This window comes from Barbus barbus (genome assembly GCF_936440315.1).
Source record: "Barbus barbus genome assembly, chromosome: 7".
Classification (NCBI taxonomy): domain Eukaryota; kingdom Metazoa; phylum Chordata; class Actinopteri; order Cypriniformes; family Cyprinidae; genus Barbus; species Barbus barbus.
This window is the reverse complement of record NC_136735.1, coordinates 22457968-22476962: the sequence shown is the minus strand read 5'-3', so window position 1 is coordinate 22476962 and position 18995 is coordinate 22457968. Positions and strand designations below refer to the sequence as shown.

Here is an 18995-nt window from a genome sequence, read left to right as displayed (position 1 = left end):
AAAAGGAAGTTGTTGCAACTCAGCCATACAATGTTCGATCTGCCCCAAACTTCACATGTTCGATAAGCGTCCTGGCCGGAACACATCTAAAGGCCCATAATCAGTTACAATCATAGCTCCACCTGCTGGCAACAGGAAATGTTTTGTTTTACACTAACTTAAATGTGCAATGTCCGATCTGCCCCAACCTTCACGTTTGTTCAGCATCCTGGCCTGAAGACATCTACATGACAATATGCAGTTATAGTTATAGTGCTACCTGTTGGCAACAGGAAATGTCATGTTTTACACTAAGACATACAATGTCCAGTCTGCACCAAACTTCACGTTTGATAAAAGTCCTGACCTGAAGACATCTACATGACAATGTTCAGTTATAGTCATAGCGACCACCAGCTGGCAGCAGGAAGTTTGGCACATATAAATGACTTTGACATATTCATCCTATATTTACCTCTTTAAATGCATATTGCCCACTGTTCACCGTCATCTTCCTAAAGCCACCCAGTGGCGGTAAGCCTGGGTGCGAGGGCCCTTTCAATGCTGCTGGCAGCTTTAATTCTTCTTCTTCAAAATTAATCATATTGTTGAGGGCCTAAACATGCTGAAAATCACACCAGTTATCAGGTCCTTACACTGGCTTCCAGTTACATTGATTTGAACCCCCTGGGGTCTAAGGGTGTTTTGGGGGACTGAAGAAGTTTCGACATGCCCTGACATTTGTGCTTTTTTCAGTTGCTTATAAAAATATAAATGGCTATAGTCTAATAACACTGTAAACAGCAAAAACTGGGCTACAATAATATGTTAGCAGTACTCTTACTCGTTTATAAATCACCCAATGGCCTAGGACCTAAATACATTGCAGATATGCTGACTGAATAGAAACTTAACAGACCACTCAGATCATTAGGATTGAGTCAGTTAGAAATACCAAGGGTTCACACAAAACAAGGGGAGCTTTTAACTATTATTCCGCCCGCAGTTAGAACCAGCTTCCAGAAGACATCAGATGTGCTAAAACATTTGCCACATTTAAATCCAGACTCAAAACTCATATGTTTAGCTGTGCATTTGTTGAATGAGCACTGTGCTACGTCCGAACTGATTGCACTATGTATAATCATTTTCTATTCTTAACTGTTTTACATTTTTTAAAGAAAATGTATGTCATTTTGTTTTTATTGTTGTGATTATTATTATTTTGTAATTATTTGTTTTAATTGTTGTGATTATTATTATTTTTAATGACTATTTAACTTCCTTTTATGTAAAGCACTTTGAATTACCACTGTGTATGAAATGTGCTATATAAATAAACTTGCCTTGCCTTGCCTTGCCTTGAAAAACTCAGAAAACAGTCCTGTCCTGAACACATGTCCATGCCCATATTCAGTTATAGTCATAGTGCCACCTGCTGGCAACAGGAAGTGACATGTTTAACACTGTTATGGACTCCTAACAACATATTGAAAAGTGTCAGCAAGTGTTAAATAGGCTAGCAACATGCTAGAAACATGCTAAAATATGTTGTCAACACTTAGCTAAGTGCTAAAGCATACTATTAATGCAATGAAACAGGAAGTTTCTGTAACTCAGGCATGCAGTGCCCAATCTGCCCCAAACTTCACACGTTTGATAACAGTCCTGGCCTCACGACATCTATATGCCCATATTCTGTTAACAGTCATAGTGCCACCTACTGGCAACAGGAAGTGAAACTGTGATGGCCTATAGGCCCTTTTTGTGCCGACGTCACAATTACATCACAGCGCTAGCTGGAGGCAAAACAAAGCGAAAACTGGAGGCGGCCGATTCAAACCAGCGCAGATTCAGCTACATAAGGAGCTTAAAATATCTTCTTGTTGTGATGTTGGGTGCCAGAATCGATGCTGTAGAGGCTCAAATTTGAAATTTTAAGGCATACCTGATGCCACTGCCAGACAAAAAAACGACGACAGGTGTGGTGAAACGAGATAAAACGAGCGGACTGGACAGAAACCATCGTCAAAAATGCTCGCATTTGCAGCGCACACTTATTTTCAGAGAAGGTTAAATAAAGTATTGTCTTTTGTTGTTATGGGCGCGTCTAAAGATTTCTTATGCATCTCACTATGTCGTGTATGAACTAATGTGTGTTTGTGTGTGTGTAAAATAACAAACTGAGTTTGTCTTAACTATACACATTAGATGTGAGTCACTCAACCGAAGGGAATTCTGGTTTCGTCGATTAAAGTTAACCTTTTCAAATAACAATCAGAGTCCCGGAATTTCTCCAGTTATTGTTAAAAAAACAAGCATTAGTGAAGCGGTCAGTGGAATCTTTCTGCCTCCAGCTAAGCTCCGCCCACAGAAAAAACATCACAATGTTTACTAAAAGGGTCTATAAGCAACACACTAAAATAAGCCATTGAGTGCTAAACATGCTAGAAACATGCTCAAACATACACATACTAAATGCTAAAGCATGCTAGTAATACCATGAACAAGGACGTTGTTGTAACTCATGCATGCAATGTCCGATCTTTCCCAAACTTCACACATTCGATAAGAGTCCTGGCGTGAACACATCTAAAGCCCAATATTCCATTACAATCACCAACTTGCAACAGGCAATTACTTGTTTTACACAAACTTAAACATGCAATGTCCGATTTGCCCCGAACATAGCACGTTTGATAAGAGTCCTGGCCTTAACACATCTTAAGGCCAATTTTCAGTTATAATCATAGTGCCACCTGCTGGCAACAGGAAATTACTTGTTTTTGTCACTAACTTAAACATGCAGTGTCTGATCTGCCCTAAAATTCATATGTTTGATAAAAGTCCTGGACCTTTGACATTAATGAAAATTCAGATTTGGATGTAGACTTTGAGAATCCCTGGCCTAGACACTAACAGCATAGAAGCCATAAAGGCTTTAAAGCGCTTGAACCCCAGTAATCGCTGCTTCCAGCTATATTAATTTATTATTATTATTATTATTATTAATGATAAAGCATAGTAATTTAATTCATTTAATTAATTTCTATTATCAATGACAATCTCAGAAGTCTCGTCTTTTTATTGTTTGGTGGGTTCACATAGTGGATAGGGTTGAACAACTGCGTTTCTGTGCTGGCAGTCATAGACAGACAGACAGAAAGATGCAGCAATACATGATGTTAATTATGCTTATTTTCAGATTACGTAATTACAGTATAATAATGTCTGGAAGCAAAAGTAGATAGGGCTGTTTCTAGACCTATGTCTTCCCAAAACCCTAATACAACTTCTTGTTATTCTTTTGATCCCTACCCACACAGCACTGGTGGTAATATTCATCCATCCAGAGATCTGCTTAGCTAAATTACTGACATATACCAAGATCCATGTTTAATGGGTCTGTTTGGCTGAACCCCTGCCCCTTTCACATTATTGCCATTCATTCTCAAATGCATTTGTATGTGTACGTCAGCAGTAAATAATGCTGCGGGTGACAGTCACTATAGCTGTGTTTGCTCTGGGTCTGCGAGCTCCATCTCGAGAGGCCTGCGGACAGGAATAGCTCAAGAGATGCTGCTGAAGCAGACAAGGGAATGGAAAAGCCACCTCTGAGCTAATGGTCTTGCATCTTCCTGGCAGCATGTCAATAATGGCTCTTATCACATTAGGCAAAGAGTCCATTAGCTTATTCTCTTCTCCTGCATGGGCTGTGGCAGCGTCAGTTTGTATATAACCTCTCTAATGGTTTGTGTGTGTGTGTGTGTGTGTGTGTGTGCTTGAAAGAGAGAGAGAGAGAGAGTGCTATAGATTCTTAAGCCACAAAATGTAAAACACTTGGCTTACCTCACAGTCAAATTAGGATCAGAGAGAGGATATACATTTGTTTTGTTTGACTTGCAACCAAAAAGGCATATATTTTGTCTAAAGCAAGAAGAACAACACATACATATCTTCTCTTCATGTTTTCATCTGTTTTCCTTCCAGATGAGCTAATCTTTTGAAGGTTGCACTTTGACTTATTTTAATAAAAACAATATAATAGCTTTCGAGTAAGAGGTGTAAGCATTACTCTAAATGATAACAGTAATGTAAAACACATCCCAATATCACACTGATACAATACATGACATCCAAGAAGCAAATTGTGAGCATATGCTATACCTTTTTCAGGCATTAGCAAGTAATCACTTGAGTGAAAGAAAATAGTTATGATATAAAACAATATAAAAAAGACACTGTTGCACCAAAGACCCTCAGACAGGACATTTCTCATGCACTCCCACTGTTCCCCCTAAAGAACTCCATGTCCACCTAACATCTGCTTCCCAGATCAGCAAATCCATTCCATTCCCTCACAGAGGGAGATCACAGAAATCCTCTTCAATTAATTGGAACTGATTCTTTTCCCTCAGTCTCTCTGCACCTGAGTGTTGCCCCACATCAGCACTGACTTGTATTACAGTCAAAATGACAGTGATGCAGATTACTCAAATTTTAACAGATTCATTTCAATGACAAAACCACAATTTCCAATTTGTACTCTTTCTAACAGTAAGAGTATTGACAATGTTTAAGCTCACAAGGGCTTAAATGGTTAATGAAATGGTTAATGGTTAAATGGTTAATACTCTCCAAAATGGCGCTACGGTGATGCGGAGGAGACGAATTGTTGAATAAAGTCATTTTTTTTAATATATATATATATATATATATATATATGTGTGTGTGTGTGTGTGTGTGTGTGTGTGTATATATAAAAGATGCTACGCAGGGAATCTCACACAAAATAAAATAATTATCCTCAGTTTCTTTCACACTTAGCTGCCTTTGTACATAAGGTAGACATAGAGGTAGAGTTTTTTTTTTTTTTTTGCATTTTGTCAATACCTTCCCTTGCTTTATACTCTGATTGAAAAATGTGAAATAATGAGATTAACTCATAACTGATATTTGGTCATGTCACATTTGTTTGAAAAGCACTTCCTCTATTCACACTTGAAAAGTGCTGAATAGTGGCAGTGGTTCAAACAGTGAAAGGTATTTTTTGCTGAACTTGCAAATGCAAATGGAAATGTTTGAAAATAACTGTATCCTGGCTGCTTTGATGATTTATTGTGAGAATTTATTATTCACCGAGATCATGAGCAGTCATTTATGATTATAGTTTAGCCAGGAGGTCTGAATTTGTTCTTCTTCCACATTTGCTTCATATGTGTCATCCAGCACAATGGTAGATACATTATATGTATCACTCGGTGGCTGAGCCGCACACCTCACTAATACCTTGGGCCTTTACACATTTATGCACAACTGAACACTATGGTTTGCTATAAAAAACATATATCATTGCATGTCCACATTAGCCCTTCTAAGAATAGAAGGCCCTATGATAATCATTAGGCACTATTTGACCAGTGAGAGTTACACAAGACTCTTGTGAGCTCTCCCTCTGATGTCATGGCTCCAGGCACTGGGCTTTGACTGAGCCTTCCCCCCCCCCCCTTTTTTTGCCACTTCCCTACTCAATTATTCATTGCTTAAAATAAAAAGGTCAGAAAGTAGAATACTGAGCAATTCATAGGTCCAAGACCTTCTAAGATCACAGGGAAACCTCTGCTTAACCTCCCTTGAAGTACTGAACACAGGGGATGGAAGGGATTTTTGGTTCTGGCATATGATAGCTACCTCTTGATCAATAGTGAATTTCTGTTGTGTCCACTGGGAGTTATTGGATCAATGTGGTTCCCAGACCAATTGTCCATGGTGAATTAGATGCTTTAGAAACGTTAGTTCTATATTAGGTATGAAGAAGCAAATGTTATAAATGTGATACTGAAATATTTTGTAATATCAAAATAATAATAATAAGAATAAGAAGAAGAAGAAGAAGAAGAAAAAGCAAATATTAAAATATATTAATAATAATATAAAAAAGGTAGAGTGCCATGCATGGTTCATGATCGGTGTATTTTACTCTGTACGCTGTAGTATATTTCTAAGAGCTTAATGATCCCATGACTATGATAAGTGATGATTGCTATAAGGACTTTATTTAGTGGCTTAATCTTCAGCCTTTAACACAAGACTGGGGGATGTTAATATAATAACTGCATAATTTACTGCATTTTTATGCTTACAACATTGGAATGGCGAATATGTGTCCATCTTCTGCTTGTCCTCAGAGACCATTTACAAAGCTCAAGCCTCCAGCATCATTATTGGGTTTCAGTAAGTGACACCAGCAGCAGTGAGATAAATACAGCCATCACAGATCACAGTTGATACATTTGCAGCATTTGCTGACTGCCCCATGGATAGATGAGACCCGTGACTTAATGCTATAATTATTAAGTAATTGTCTTTAACCCCACAAACAGTGTTCAGCCACATTATGTAAAGGAGTCAGGGATGTGTAATGACAGTGTAATCCATCACAGCTTTTGGGGGGGGGGGGGGGGGGGGGTTCTAATGAGATTTCATTTGAGTAAGCCAAATCTGCAGAATGCATAGATAGAAGCAACATTAAGCTAATTGGGAGATGAGTGCCTTGGTGTAAAAGTGCTTCTAATGGCAGGTTTGTTGCCTGACTAATGCAAGGGAGTTGGCTAAAGACCTGAGGCTGATTTGTGGGCAGACATGCTAATATTTTTTCGTACCAGTCAATCTAAATGTTGCCTCCTCTTCACCTCCTTTAGTTTTAGTTTCCATACAGTGTAATATTTCTTGAACCAAGAACTGAATACTCAATAGGATACAGGTATGGGAAAGAGCTATCACAGTAATGAAAAGTTCTAAAATGTAACTAAAAGCACATGATGTTTGTCTCCAAGCAGAACTCTAGACAACACCCCCCTTTTCAAACAATACTGAGTTTTTCTTTGTGTTTGAGTATGGCTTTAGCTTTAGTTTTCTTGGGTTGAAATGTCTCTGGAACTGTAGATGGGTGTGTTTGCATAGCCCCTCTTACACTGGCCCTCCAAAAGTACTGTCTGTGACCTGTATCATGATAGCTGGCTGGCCCCGGTGTTTCTAACCAACTCCATTTGGTAAACATTACAGTCCAGTGTCTTCTCTTGCTTTATACTCTGATTGAAAAATTTGAAAAAAAAGATAAACTCAAAAGTGATACTTGGCCATGTCACATTTGTTTGAAAATCGCAGTGCTGAATAGTGGCAGCATTCCAAACAGTCAAAGGTCATTTTTGCTGAACTTGCAAATGCAAATGGCACTGTTTGAAAATAAGTGTATTCTGGATGCTCTTAGGATTTTCTGATAATGTATTGTGAGATACTGTAACAAGTCAGTTAGTAAACAACAATTACTTTTGTATTATTGCAATTAAGCTTGTTACTTGTACAACACCACCAAATTGAACCAATCACTAACTATCGTTATGAGCTAGGATAATATTTCAGAGATGTAACATGTAACAATGTGAGGCATTTAATCTCTCCCTCCGGCCCTAATAGCGTACACTGCACTGCAAGTGGTGTCCCTGTGTGAGAAGAGATAGAGAACTATGTTATAAACGATCCTGGGATCAGTAATTAAGATCAGGCAGTTTTTGGTTTTCACGAGGTAGACACAAGGCCACAGGCTGAGTACTGTAGGTAATTACAGCCATGCTGATGTAGAGTGATATTACATGAGTATGAGCGTGATATTGTGTTTATAGAATAGTTCGATGGTACAAGAGTGTGAATAAATAAGAAACAGCTGTGTGTCTTAAAAACATTTTGTATGCAGAACTACTTCATTCCACCATGGACTTAAATCCAACACCTTAAATCCAACAGCTGTGCCCAAGCCTCTATTACTAATTTGAAAATGTCACTTTAGAACTAGTAATGAAGGAACATAAAGTTGCTTCATTGAAAGCTTATTGTATTACTGTATTAAAAGCTCATTGTAATATGTAGAGTGTTATAAGAGTGAGATGTGCATTTGTGATTACCTGCATCTGATACAGTATTCATTCTTCAGCTCAATCTCATATTCACAATAAAACATTAGTTTGAATATCCACTGAGGAAATCAATATCTTTGTCGTAGTATCCTTTCATCTGTTAAGGGTGATTTCCAAAAACAACATTGCTCAGTCCATTTGTTGATTGCGTCTTAAAAGCTGTTGTTGACAGTGCCGGCACGTAGAGTTGTAAAATAATTAAAATGGGCCCCACTAGTGTAACTGTTTTACTGTTTGTAAAATACGCATGGATGTCTATGGAAGCAGCAATAATAATCCATTCAAATATAATGTGCCAATGTTATTCATATCAGATAAACATAGTGTAAGTAACTATAAAGTTCACTTTCTTCTTCTCCCAGTTCATCGGCCACTTACATGTATTTCGGGAGAAATTGTTTAATTCACGTGCTGTAAATCCAACTGAAAGGACTCTCTGAACTGCAGTGTGAACAAGCATGGTGGCACCCATCTCACGTTATAGATAACGATCAAGATCATAAGGTTTTTAAATGACAAAATGTACTGACTTACACATATTTGTGAATCTGAATGTCAGATAGTTGATGACATGGTAAGCAAGTTTGTGAATATTTTGAATAAAAAAAAAAAAAAAGCGATACATCTTTATTGCATTAGACATTGGATTCAGGTCTGTAATGTGACTCACATTCTGTCTACTGTTGAGGTGCGACAAGATACAATAGAATCCATTATAATCAGCGATGCTGTCTACACTGGATGTGACACGACAAATCCCTGACAGTAAACTAATGCCATGTTCTATTTATGATGTACTGACAAAAAGTTCAAATGATTTTTAATGGTCGTTTTATTGTGTCCAGTGTAGACAGACTTTAGATGTTGCAGTGCGGCAGTGACAACTGTTGCGTCCGGTGTAGACACAGTGTCAATTTTCTCTTATATGACAAGTTTGTCTGTGATCATGGGCATCATTTAATTTATTAAACAAGTACTAATACTACAGGAATAAATATTATGTACAGTGGTGGCCAAAATTATTAGAATACCAGTATTTTCATTTCTATATTTTGCTGTAGTGTGTCAGTAGGAAATATTAGTTTATATTTCCAAACATTCATTTTGCCATTAATTGTAATACTCCAGTGAGATTTTTGTTTACACAAGGAATCTGACAACAGCCAGACACAGAGATCTGATTCATAATCATCCAGTCTGTCTGGAATTACATGAAGAAACAGAACAAACTAAATCCAGAAGAACTGTAAACCTGCAAAGTTACCTGAAAAAAACTGTGCAAGTGCACCTAGGGCAAAAGCTGCTTTAAATGCAAAGGATGGTCACACCAAATGTTGATTTAATTTAGTTAACTTGAGTTAATTGATAAAGAAAATCAATTTATGACATTATTTTTGAGAGCATCCTCATTTTACAGCATTTTTACAAAAGTGCCTAAAACCTTAAACAGTACTGTAGCTTTGCAGGTAGGTTTCTTGAAGCATCTCAGGAACCACACTCCAGTGGTTTGAATCTTACCTCTCTGATAGGTCCTTCAAAGTATCTTGGAGAGGTGAGGTATCCAAGTTGCAACATCTAGCTACTGGGGTGCCTCAAGGCTCAGTTCTTGGACCACTTCTCTTTTCTGTTTACATGGTATCACTAGGTTCTGTCATTCAGAAACATGGCTTTTCATATCACTGCTATGCTGATGACACTCAACTCTACCTCTCATTCAATCCTGATGATCCGTCGATAGCTGCTCGCATCTCAGCATGTCTAACAGACATTTCTTGCTGGATGATGGACCATCACCTTCAACTCAACCTAGCTAAGACAGAACTGCTTGTAGTTTCAGCTAACCCATCGCTTCATCACAATCTCACCTTCCAGTTAGGCTCATCTACCATAACTCCTTCAAAAACAGCCAGAAACCTTGGAGTTGTGATTGATGATAAGCTGAATTTCTCAGACCGCATTGCTAAAACTGCCCGGTCCTGCAGATTTGCATTATACAATATTAAGAAGATCAGGCTCTTTCTCTCGGTTCATGCAACACAACTCCTTGTTCAGGCTCTTGTTCTGTCCAGACTTGACTATTGCAATGCTCTCTTGGCAGGTCTTCCAGCCAATTCTGTTAAACCTCTACAATTAAAGAAACGGCTAAAAACTCATCTGCTCCATCTTTACTTTACCCTCTAACTCTAGCACTCTTTATTATAATTTTATTTTATCTATATGTCTTTTTATTTAAAAATAAATAAATAAATAAATAATAATAATAATAATTAACTGTACTGCCTTAGGCTAACCAAGACTTGTAATAGCACTTGCATGTTGTTGCTCTTTTGTTGGTTTTGATTACTTCTTATGTCCTCATTTGTAAGTCACTTTGGATAAAAGCATCTGCTAAATGACTAAACAAATAAATAAATAAATCTTGTAGACGTTGCCACAGCTGTCCTGGACTTAGTTTGACATGCCACAGTGTACAGCCTTGGTGCATCTTCCATACATAGAAAGGTGTGTTCGACTTAAAGCGGCACTACACAGATCAAACACAGATCCTTCATGTTCATTCGTGTATTTACAAAGATGGTACATCCTGCTCATGGTAAATATTTCATACTTGATTCAGTAATTAGTACAGATATAGCACACATACATCATGCAGACATCTTTTGATTTGTCCATTTCCTAGAGCATTTGCTCATCTGCAATACATCTCTAAAATGTTTCCTGTCATGTTAAATAGACCTTTAGGAAATATGTCATATTTTCAGTGTATGTAAATATATTTTTTTAAACATGTTTATTGGATGTACACAAATAGATGCTTTCCTGATTAAATGTTCTTTAGCAGACTTGACATGTATTATAGAAATATAAAGACTGGAGGAAGGTAATTAACATCTAGAAGTAAGAAAATAGACAGAAAGAACAGAAGGAGAGAATTGCTTTAACATTCCACAGTATTTATTTTTTAAAGCATTTTTTAGCACTATTTAAAAATTCACTTTGTAATTTGCTTTTTTTCTCTTTTACTTACATCAAATTGAAATACAGGAGTTCAAACCACTGTGCCATATAAAATAATATTGTTGAGGCTGAAATTTAAAGTCTTACCTCCAGGCTAAACTCATACTCAAACACGGAATGAAAGTGTAAAATGTTTTTAATGTATATTTAACAACAAATACCCCAGTGACTATTGATGTGCTGTCTCTGAAGAATTTATCTTGCTTAAATTTCTGAGGCCATGCTGTTGTGAAACCATTCTGTATTCCCATCTCTCGTTCTCTCTTACTATCTTCTCTTTTCTTCACTTTCTCTCATTCTCTAACTCTCCCTCTCTCTTTAAACATTTATTCACTGTCTGCGCCTTAAAGGCCCTTTGTGCTTTGTGCTGTTGATTTTTACAGCTCTTAAAATCCAGAGTAACCATTTATCATTCATAGAACCTAGCAGGCTAGGGCAGACAAAGCCTTGCCTTGTGTCAGTTCGAATTGTCATCAGAACAAACATTGCTCCCTTGATGTTGCCTTGTTCTGTGTCAAGGGTAAACTAGATCATATATTAGAAGAGCAAAATAATCTTCTATCCCCTTAAACTGGAAGTGCCATTAATAAACTCTAATGGTAGCAATAGCAGAGTGGCACACTTTTGGCATCAAATACTGCTCTCTCAAGGTGGAAACTTCCCACATCCCATGGTTTCGGTTTTTCAGAATGAATGAATGAATGAATGAATGAATGTCAATAATAATATTAAAAAAACAAACAAACAAACAAACAAACAAACCAAGGTCAGTTATGATATTTTGAGATTTAAATAATTTCATACTTGTGTGCCTGAGGGCAAATATAAGTTAACAAACACATTTTAGTTGACATCATCTTCTTGATAAAGTATGCTTTCATTCATATTTAATCTAGTTTGAGACATGCGTCCTCTAAACTCCAATTAACGTAAAGCAATACTGATCTGCATAGTGCCTAATAAATTTGGTGATACTCCCTCATCCTTACTCTACCCATCACCTGTATCTTACTAGATACTATTCTGATATATATATATATATATATATATATACACAGTAGTCAACATTTGAAGTGGATCAAAACCTTTTATCAAAGTTGTCCTAAAACCAAAATGCGTTCTTGTCTTCGGACAACTTTGATGAACTGTTTTGATTCACTTCAAATGTTGACTACTGTATATATGTGTGTGTGTGTGTGTGTGTGTGTGTGTGTGTGTGTGTGTGTGTGTGTGTGTGTGTGTGTGTGTGTATATATATATTTTAGTGGTGTCAAAATTAGCGTGTTAACGCAGGCGATTAATTTAAAATATTTAACGCAATTAATGCAGGGACAGGCCTAGTGTTGGCCACCCCATTCACAACTGCTGCTTGTGTCACTTTTTCTCTTGACAAAAAGTGCATTTATTCAGTCGCAGAATGTCTTTACAAACACATCAAACGGGAGGCGTTTCAGACGCGCGCTCTAACTTCACTGTACTGTGCTCATAGAGCATGATCTTCACACAAAGACGCCAACATGCTCTGTAGATTGTATCCTTTCATATCAAAGCGCAAAATAAACTACGTGCATGCAATGTCGTGGTCAGTTAAGTCATGAAGTTACCAAAAAGGCGATTAACGCTGCCTTAAAACTGTGCGTGCATGTAATATATTTGATATAGTAGTAGTAGTAGTAGTAGTAGCCCTTTATTGTCACTAGTCACAAGTACCAGCGAAATTAGCCATCAGCCTGTCCATACATACACAACATGCATACAATATGACAAGTGGGTAGACAGGACAGGAAGACAGGGTAATTAAGGAAGAAATACAGCATAACATAACATGAGGAAGGGGGGGAGAAAAATCATAACCCCCAGACTATGCTCCTTTGGGAGTACAGTGTGAGAACAGGAAAAACACCCCAGCAACAAAAGCACATAATCAAAACAACATAGACACACGACTTTGCAACAGGAGAGGTAATCCAGCTCCGGCAAGCAGCCATCCGGTCCTGCAGCCATTCTCGGCGCTGGTCACAGACCCGCTTGTCAGACTGGCGGTACAAAGCGGCGAAGACGAGGGATCGGGGGTGGGGAGGTGAACGCATATCTGTATATATGTGCGTATGAGTGTGTGTATGTATGTATGTAGAGTTCATGTATTTGTAGGCCTGGAGAGCCGCCACGCTGGCATTCAAATCAAGTTGTCTCAGTCCACAGAATGTGATAGTGACACAGCAAGTTGCCATGGAGACAGCCTTGATCAGGACCCAGACAGAGTCAACAATCAGCAGGTGTCTGTGGAAGGGGGGAGGGACGCAAGAGCATCTCACAGCAGTGCTCTTCCCGGGGTTGTTTTTTCCCAACAGCGACCTTGTCTGCTGGTGTAGGGGAGCCGAAAGAAGATAAGATTGCGATTGTTTGGTCTTGGGGCGAGTAGCCGCATTCCAATTTCACGGCTACTCTCATTGTCCATTCTGGTCTCCAAATCCATCAATTTTCCTTTGCAAAGCCGTGAGCTTCTCCGTGATGGTATCCATATTGTGGTTAATCGTCTCAGTCTCAGTGCTGACCGCTCTGCCCACTGCTTCAATCATAACTGGCAGCCTTGTGAGGCTTTTGACAGCTGTTCCCGTTTCCTGAATTCTTCGATAACCCAGGGCAAAGCCTAATCCAATCAGCAGAAAACCTGTTATCATGGTTCCGAATAAGTAGATATCTTCAATGTCCTCCACGGAAAGAGCCGCCAGACACATGACCCGCCACCTTTCCCATGCGTCCATCGTGTAGCCAGCTGCGAACGTTCCGGCAGGGCAGTCAGGTTCCCCCGAACCCAAGCTTCTCGTCGAGAAGATGGTGTCAATTGCGTTGAGAGACCAGTTGATCAAATCCATGATTTTTCAGTTTGGAGAGCAGTGCAGAGAGACTCTCTCAAGTATTAGACAATAGACGAGACGAGAGAGCAAAGCAGGGAAGGTAAGGGGAGGAGAGGGAGAGAAAAATGCGTCCGCTTTCATTGAGAGCCAAGTAAGAAGCTTAAATATGAGTTACATTTAAGAGCATGTCTCTGAAATGGTTTTCAAAACTGTCCTGGAGCAGCCCAGCACTGTCTCACTCATCTAACACACCTTTAAGGTGTGACTTTAAGACCTGAAGTGGGTTAGAAAAGGTAAAAAATAGAGTTGAGAGAAAATATGATGCATCCACTTCTTGTTCAGCAGCGTTCAAAATTTCCTGATAATTTACTCACCACCATGTCATCCAAGATATTTATGGATTTCTTTCTTCAGTCGAAAAGAAATTAAGGTTTTTGATGAAAACATTCCAGGAATCTTCTTCATATAGTGCAGTTCAATGGATTCCAAACAGTTGAAGGTAAAAATTACAGTTTAAGTGCAGCTTCAAAGGGCTATAAACGATACCAGACGATAAATAAGGGTCTTATCTAGCGCAACGATTGGTCATTTAAAAAAATAAATAAATAAAAATGCATATGCTTTATAAACACAAATGCTCGCCTGTTCTGTGATATGCGGTCATGACATAATGACATTGAAAAGCTCATGCTTGACGTAGGCTCCATCTCATCTTCTCCTCTAAGTTCAAAATCGTCCGACATCGTTGTTTTACCTTGTAAACTCGTTGAGTTGTAGCTCCCTTTTTTTGTAAACAGCATTTGACTTAGTATTTACACGTTCAACTTGTAAACACTGACTCATACTTTAGCCTACGTCAAGTTTGACCTTTTCAACGTCATTACGTCATGACCTTGTATCACAGAACAGGCGAGCAGTTGTGTTTATAAAGCATATACTTTTTTTTTTTTTTTTTAAATGATCGATCGTTTCGATAGATAAGACCCTTATTCATTGTCTGGTATCGTTTATAGCCCTTTGAAGCTGCACTTAAACTGTAATTTTGACCTTCAACCGTTTGGAATCCATTGAACTGCACTATATGAAGAATACTCCTGGAATGTTTTCATCAAAAACCTTAATTTCTTTTCGACTGAAGAAAGAAATACATAAATATCTTGGATGACATGGGGGTGAGTAAATTATCAGGAAATTTTTATTTGAAAGTGAACTAATCCTTTAAGTTCAATTAAATTAGAAGTAATTTTTTTAAAGTCTAATACATTTTAAAATTGATAGCTCTCAATTATACTGTAATGTTGAATGGCTATAGTCAATGGTTAAATATGGGGGGGGACAATTTTATAGGAAAATCAGTATTGATATCAGTGTTACTGGCCTTCAGTAATAAAAAAAGATGCCTTTATGTTGTTTGTACATTAATTTGAAGATTCAATGTGAAATTATTGCAATATAAAAGTATATTTAAAAACTTTAATGTTAGGTGGGATTAATCGCGATTGAGAAAAAATTATGAGAATGATGAGAAAAATGTGCGATTAATTATTATTTTTTTTAAATCGATTGACCGCATTAATATATATATATGTTATAAAATATATAATATACATATATATATATATATATATATGTTTTTTTTTTCATGTTTTCTCTGATATGACCTCTAGGATGCTGCAGGCAAGGTTCTGGACAGATGGACTATAATGTCTCGGGAAGAGGAGATCATCACTCTTCAACAGTTTCTGCGCTTTGGTGAAACCAAGTCTATTGTGGAATTGATGGCAATCCAGGAAAAGGAGGGTCAGGCAGTCACAGTCCCCTCATCAAAGATTGACTCTGGAATCAGGACTTTTATTGAAAGCAACAATCGCACACGCAGTCCTGGCCTTCTGTCGCACCTAGAAAACAACAGCCCCTCTAGCATTCACCATTTTGAGAACATCCCAAACAGTCTGGCCTTCTTGCTGCCCTTCCAGTACATCAACCCAGTGTCAGCCCCCATGTTAGGGCTGCCACCAAATGGACTGACCATTGAGCAGTCAGGTCTCAGAATGCGAGAGCCAAATTTGCCCAATCAGAGTGAGCCAGTGGAGACCAGTGAATCTGAAGTGTCCCTCTCACCATTTCGTAATGGTCAGAGCCCCAGTCGAGGAACAATGGGGACCTTACCTAACGCTATTGAACCTAAGATTGAACCCAACAGAGCTTCACCCATCTCTCCAACACCATCCCAGCAACCGCAAACACCAACACAGCAACCACAGGGGCAGCAACAACAGCAATCAAGCACTCTGAACAACCACCAGATCCATCACCACTATGAAAAGAATGAACAATCGAAAACCATTACACACTCTTCTTTCTCTTCCAAAATGCATCGCATGCGTCGTATGGGTGCAACCTCACGTAAGGGTCGTGTCTGCTGCAACTCCTGTGGCAAGACTTTCTATGATAAGGGTACTCTAAAGATCCACTACAATGCTGTGCATCTGAAGATTAAGCACCGATGTACTATTGAAGGCTGCAATATGGTCTTTAGTTCATTGAGAAGTCGTAACCGGCATAGCGCTAATCCCAATCCTCGTCTACATATGCCCATGCTAAGGAACAACCGGGACAAGGACCTTATTCGCTCCAGTTCTGGGACAGCAACATCTGTCATATCCAGTGCCAAAAGTGGCTTCAATCTAACTAGCCCTGGGCGACCACCACTAAGCTTTGCCACCCCTCCTCTTGACCCCATGATACAGTCACCCCTGCAGAGCCCTCTTGTTTTCCCTTCCCTGAAGTCTGTGCAGCCAGTGCAACCTGTGCCACCTTTTTATCGCACACTGCTCTCTCCCGCTGACCTAGTTAGTCCCCCAGTCTCTTTGCCCACCAGTCCAATTTTGCCTGCCACAACCAACAGCACGTCTCTGACAGACCAGCAACAGATGTTAACTGCTAGCTCCCACAACATGCATATATCAGAAACATTGTTTTCTCATCGCCTACTTACAACTCCCATTACCCAAGATTCTGTGACTGTCGACCCTATGCCTAAAAAGAAGCCTCGCAAATCGAGCATGCCAGTAAAGATAGAGAAAGAAATAATAGATGTGGCAGATGATTATGATGACAAAGATGATGATGATGATGAAGATAGTTGTCATCATCACCATCAGCCATCCAACATCCATAACAATGTCAATGGCAACTGCAACAACAACAATAACAGCAGCAGCAGCAGTCATCACTGTGGGGGTAGTGGACATCAGTCTCCATCACACGATGAAATGAGTCCCAGTCTAGCCCTTAGAGGGATGCTCCATCCTGACCAAGAAGAGTGCAGTGGGAGTCATGGCAGTAGAGGCCATGGCGACCTGCGCTGTATTGACAGCTTTACCTCTGAGGACCAAGATCATGAGCGCGATTTTGAAAATGAGTCAGAGACATCTGAATCCAAGATGCTCTACCGTGATGAGCTGATGGACACTGACGTACATCAGCCTGCCCTAGACAGAAACCTGGGCAAGGAACACCAGGGGGCAGAAGATGAGGGACACCTACGGAAAGATTTGGAGGAACAAAGCCATTCCCCACCCTCCCAACAGCCTGTTATCAAAATCAAGGAGGAGATCAATGATCCTACTTATGACATGTTCTGCATGGGTCAATATAGCCTTTACAATGGGGGTATGGCAGCTGCTGCTGCCGCTGCTGCCAGCATGGCTGCCTTACATGAAAGTTTCATCTCCTCTATGAGCTATGGGTCAAGCCCACCAAAGTTCTCTTCTCAGTCCCCTGACGGTGATCTCTGTTCTAGTCCTGATCCCAAGATTTGCTACGTCTGCAAAAAGAGTTTTAAAAGTTCATACAGTGTCAAACTGCACTACAAGAATGTACACCTAAAAGAGATGCATGTGTGTACTGTGGCTGGATGCAACGCTGCTTTCCCCTCCCGACGGAGCAGAGATAGGTGAGAGAAATAACCTTTTTTTCCTCTATCAAAATCAAACAGATGTACACAGATGTAAATATGATAACTGGTAAACTTATAAAAGGTTTTTTAGAAGTTAATATATTTTTAAACAATAATGAAAAAATATGTTTAATTCACTACATTACACTATACTATACTCTACTGTACTTTACTATACTATACTATTTTAAATAGTGCAGTGTTTTAAATTATGTAAATTTAAAAGTACTTCTGTCATGACGTCAATCTTTATTTATTATTCATTTATTTAAACATTTCATAAAGTTAGGATATACCCTGTCTGAGGAACCTATTCAATCTTCATTCTTTATTGCATATTTGAAAAGGATGAAAAAATAATAATAATTATGTTTTAACGAGAAGAACGTGTTGATTGTACATTTCTGCAGATGCTTATTTAATGACTTAATGTGTTGTTTACCTATACTTGCTCACCTGTCACGCACAGGTAGACATGCATACATTAGCAGAGGTTGAAGCTTGTCAAACCACTGCATTCATTAGCGCATCAGGAAGTGCAGATTTCACTCACTGCTAGTTAACACATTTACCATAATCATTCCCAGAATACATTTATGCTAGAGGACAAGCAACAAACCTATCTTTACTCCAATGTAGACTCTCCATAGATAACTGTGCACTATTGAACTAAAGTGTACCATTAGTGACAGAAGTTAGTACTAACATCATTTAGCTGAAAGTTAAACACTAATTAATATAATTTAGTAGCCCTCTTACACACTTACATACTGTAGGTCAGTGCTTCCCAAACCTGTCCTGGAGGCCCCGCTGCCCTGTACCTTTTGCATGTTTCTCTTATCGAACACACCTGATTCCACTCATCAACTCGTTAGTAGAGACTGCAAGAACTAAATTGGGTGTGTCTGATTAGGGAGACATACAAAATGTGCAGGGGGTCCTCCAGGACAGGTTTGGGAAGCACTGCTGTAGGTCAATGCATGCAGTCCACTTCAAGTAAGATGCTTCACCTCAAGTAAGCCTATAAATAGTAAGAATCAAGTAGAAAAATACAGAAATATAAAAGGGCTTAATAGACATGCAAAATAAAATGTAGTGTCAGACCAATGCATGTCAGAAAGAGAGAGAGAGAGAGAGAGAGAGAGAGAGAGAGAGAGATAGAAAGAGAAGAAACCTCATCTCATTCACTCCAGAGGAGAGAGAGAT

The 18995-nt window shown here is 38.9% G+C and overlaps 1 protein-coding gene across 3 annotated transcripts in view; it reads left to right on the top strand.

Moving 5' to 3' along the window:
* The window catches only part of LOC306872858 (zinc finger protein basonuclin-2-like), a 232230-nt gene that overhangs the window by 202866 nt on the left and 10369 nt on the right, over positions 1-18995 (top strand). For all 3 annotated transcript variants that reach the window (XM_079421735.1, XM_079421736.1, XM_079421734.1), the window contains one exon: positions 15496-17786. In XM_079421735.1, the coding sequence (XP_079277861.1) occupies positions 15496-17786 (2291 nt within the window). The remainder of the gene's footprint in view (positions 1-15495; positions 17787-18995) is intronic.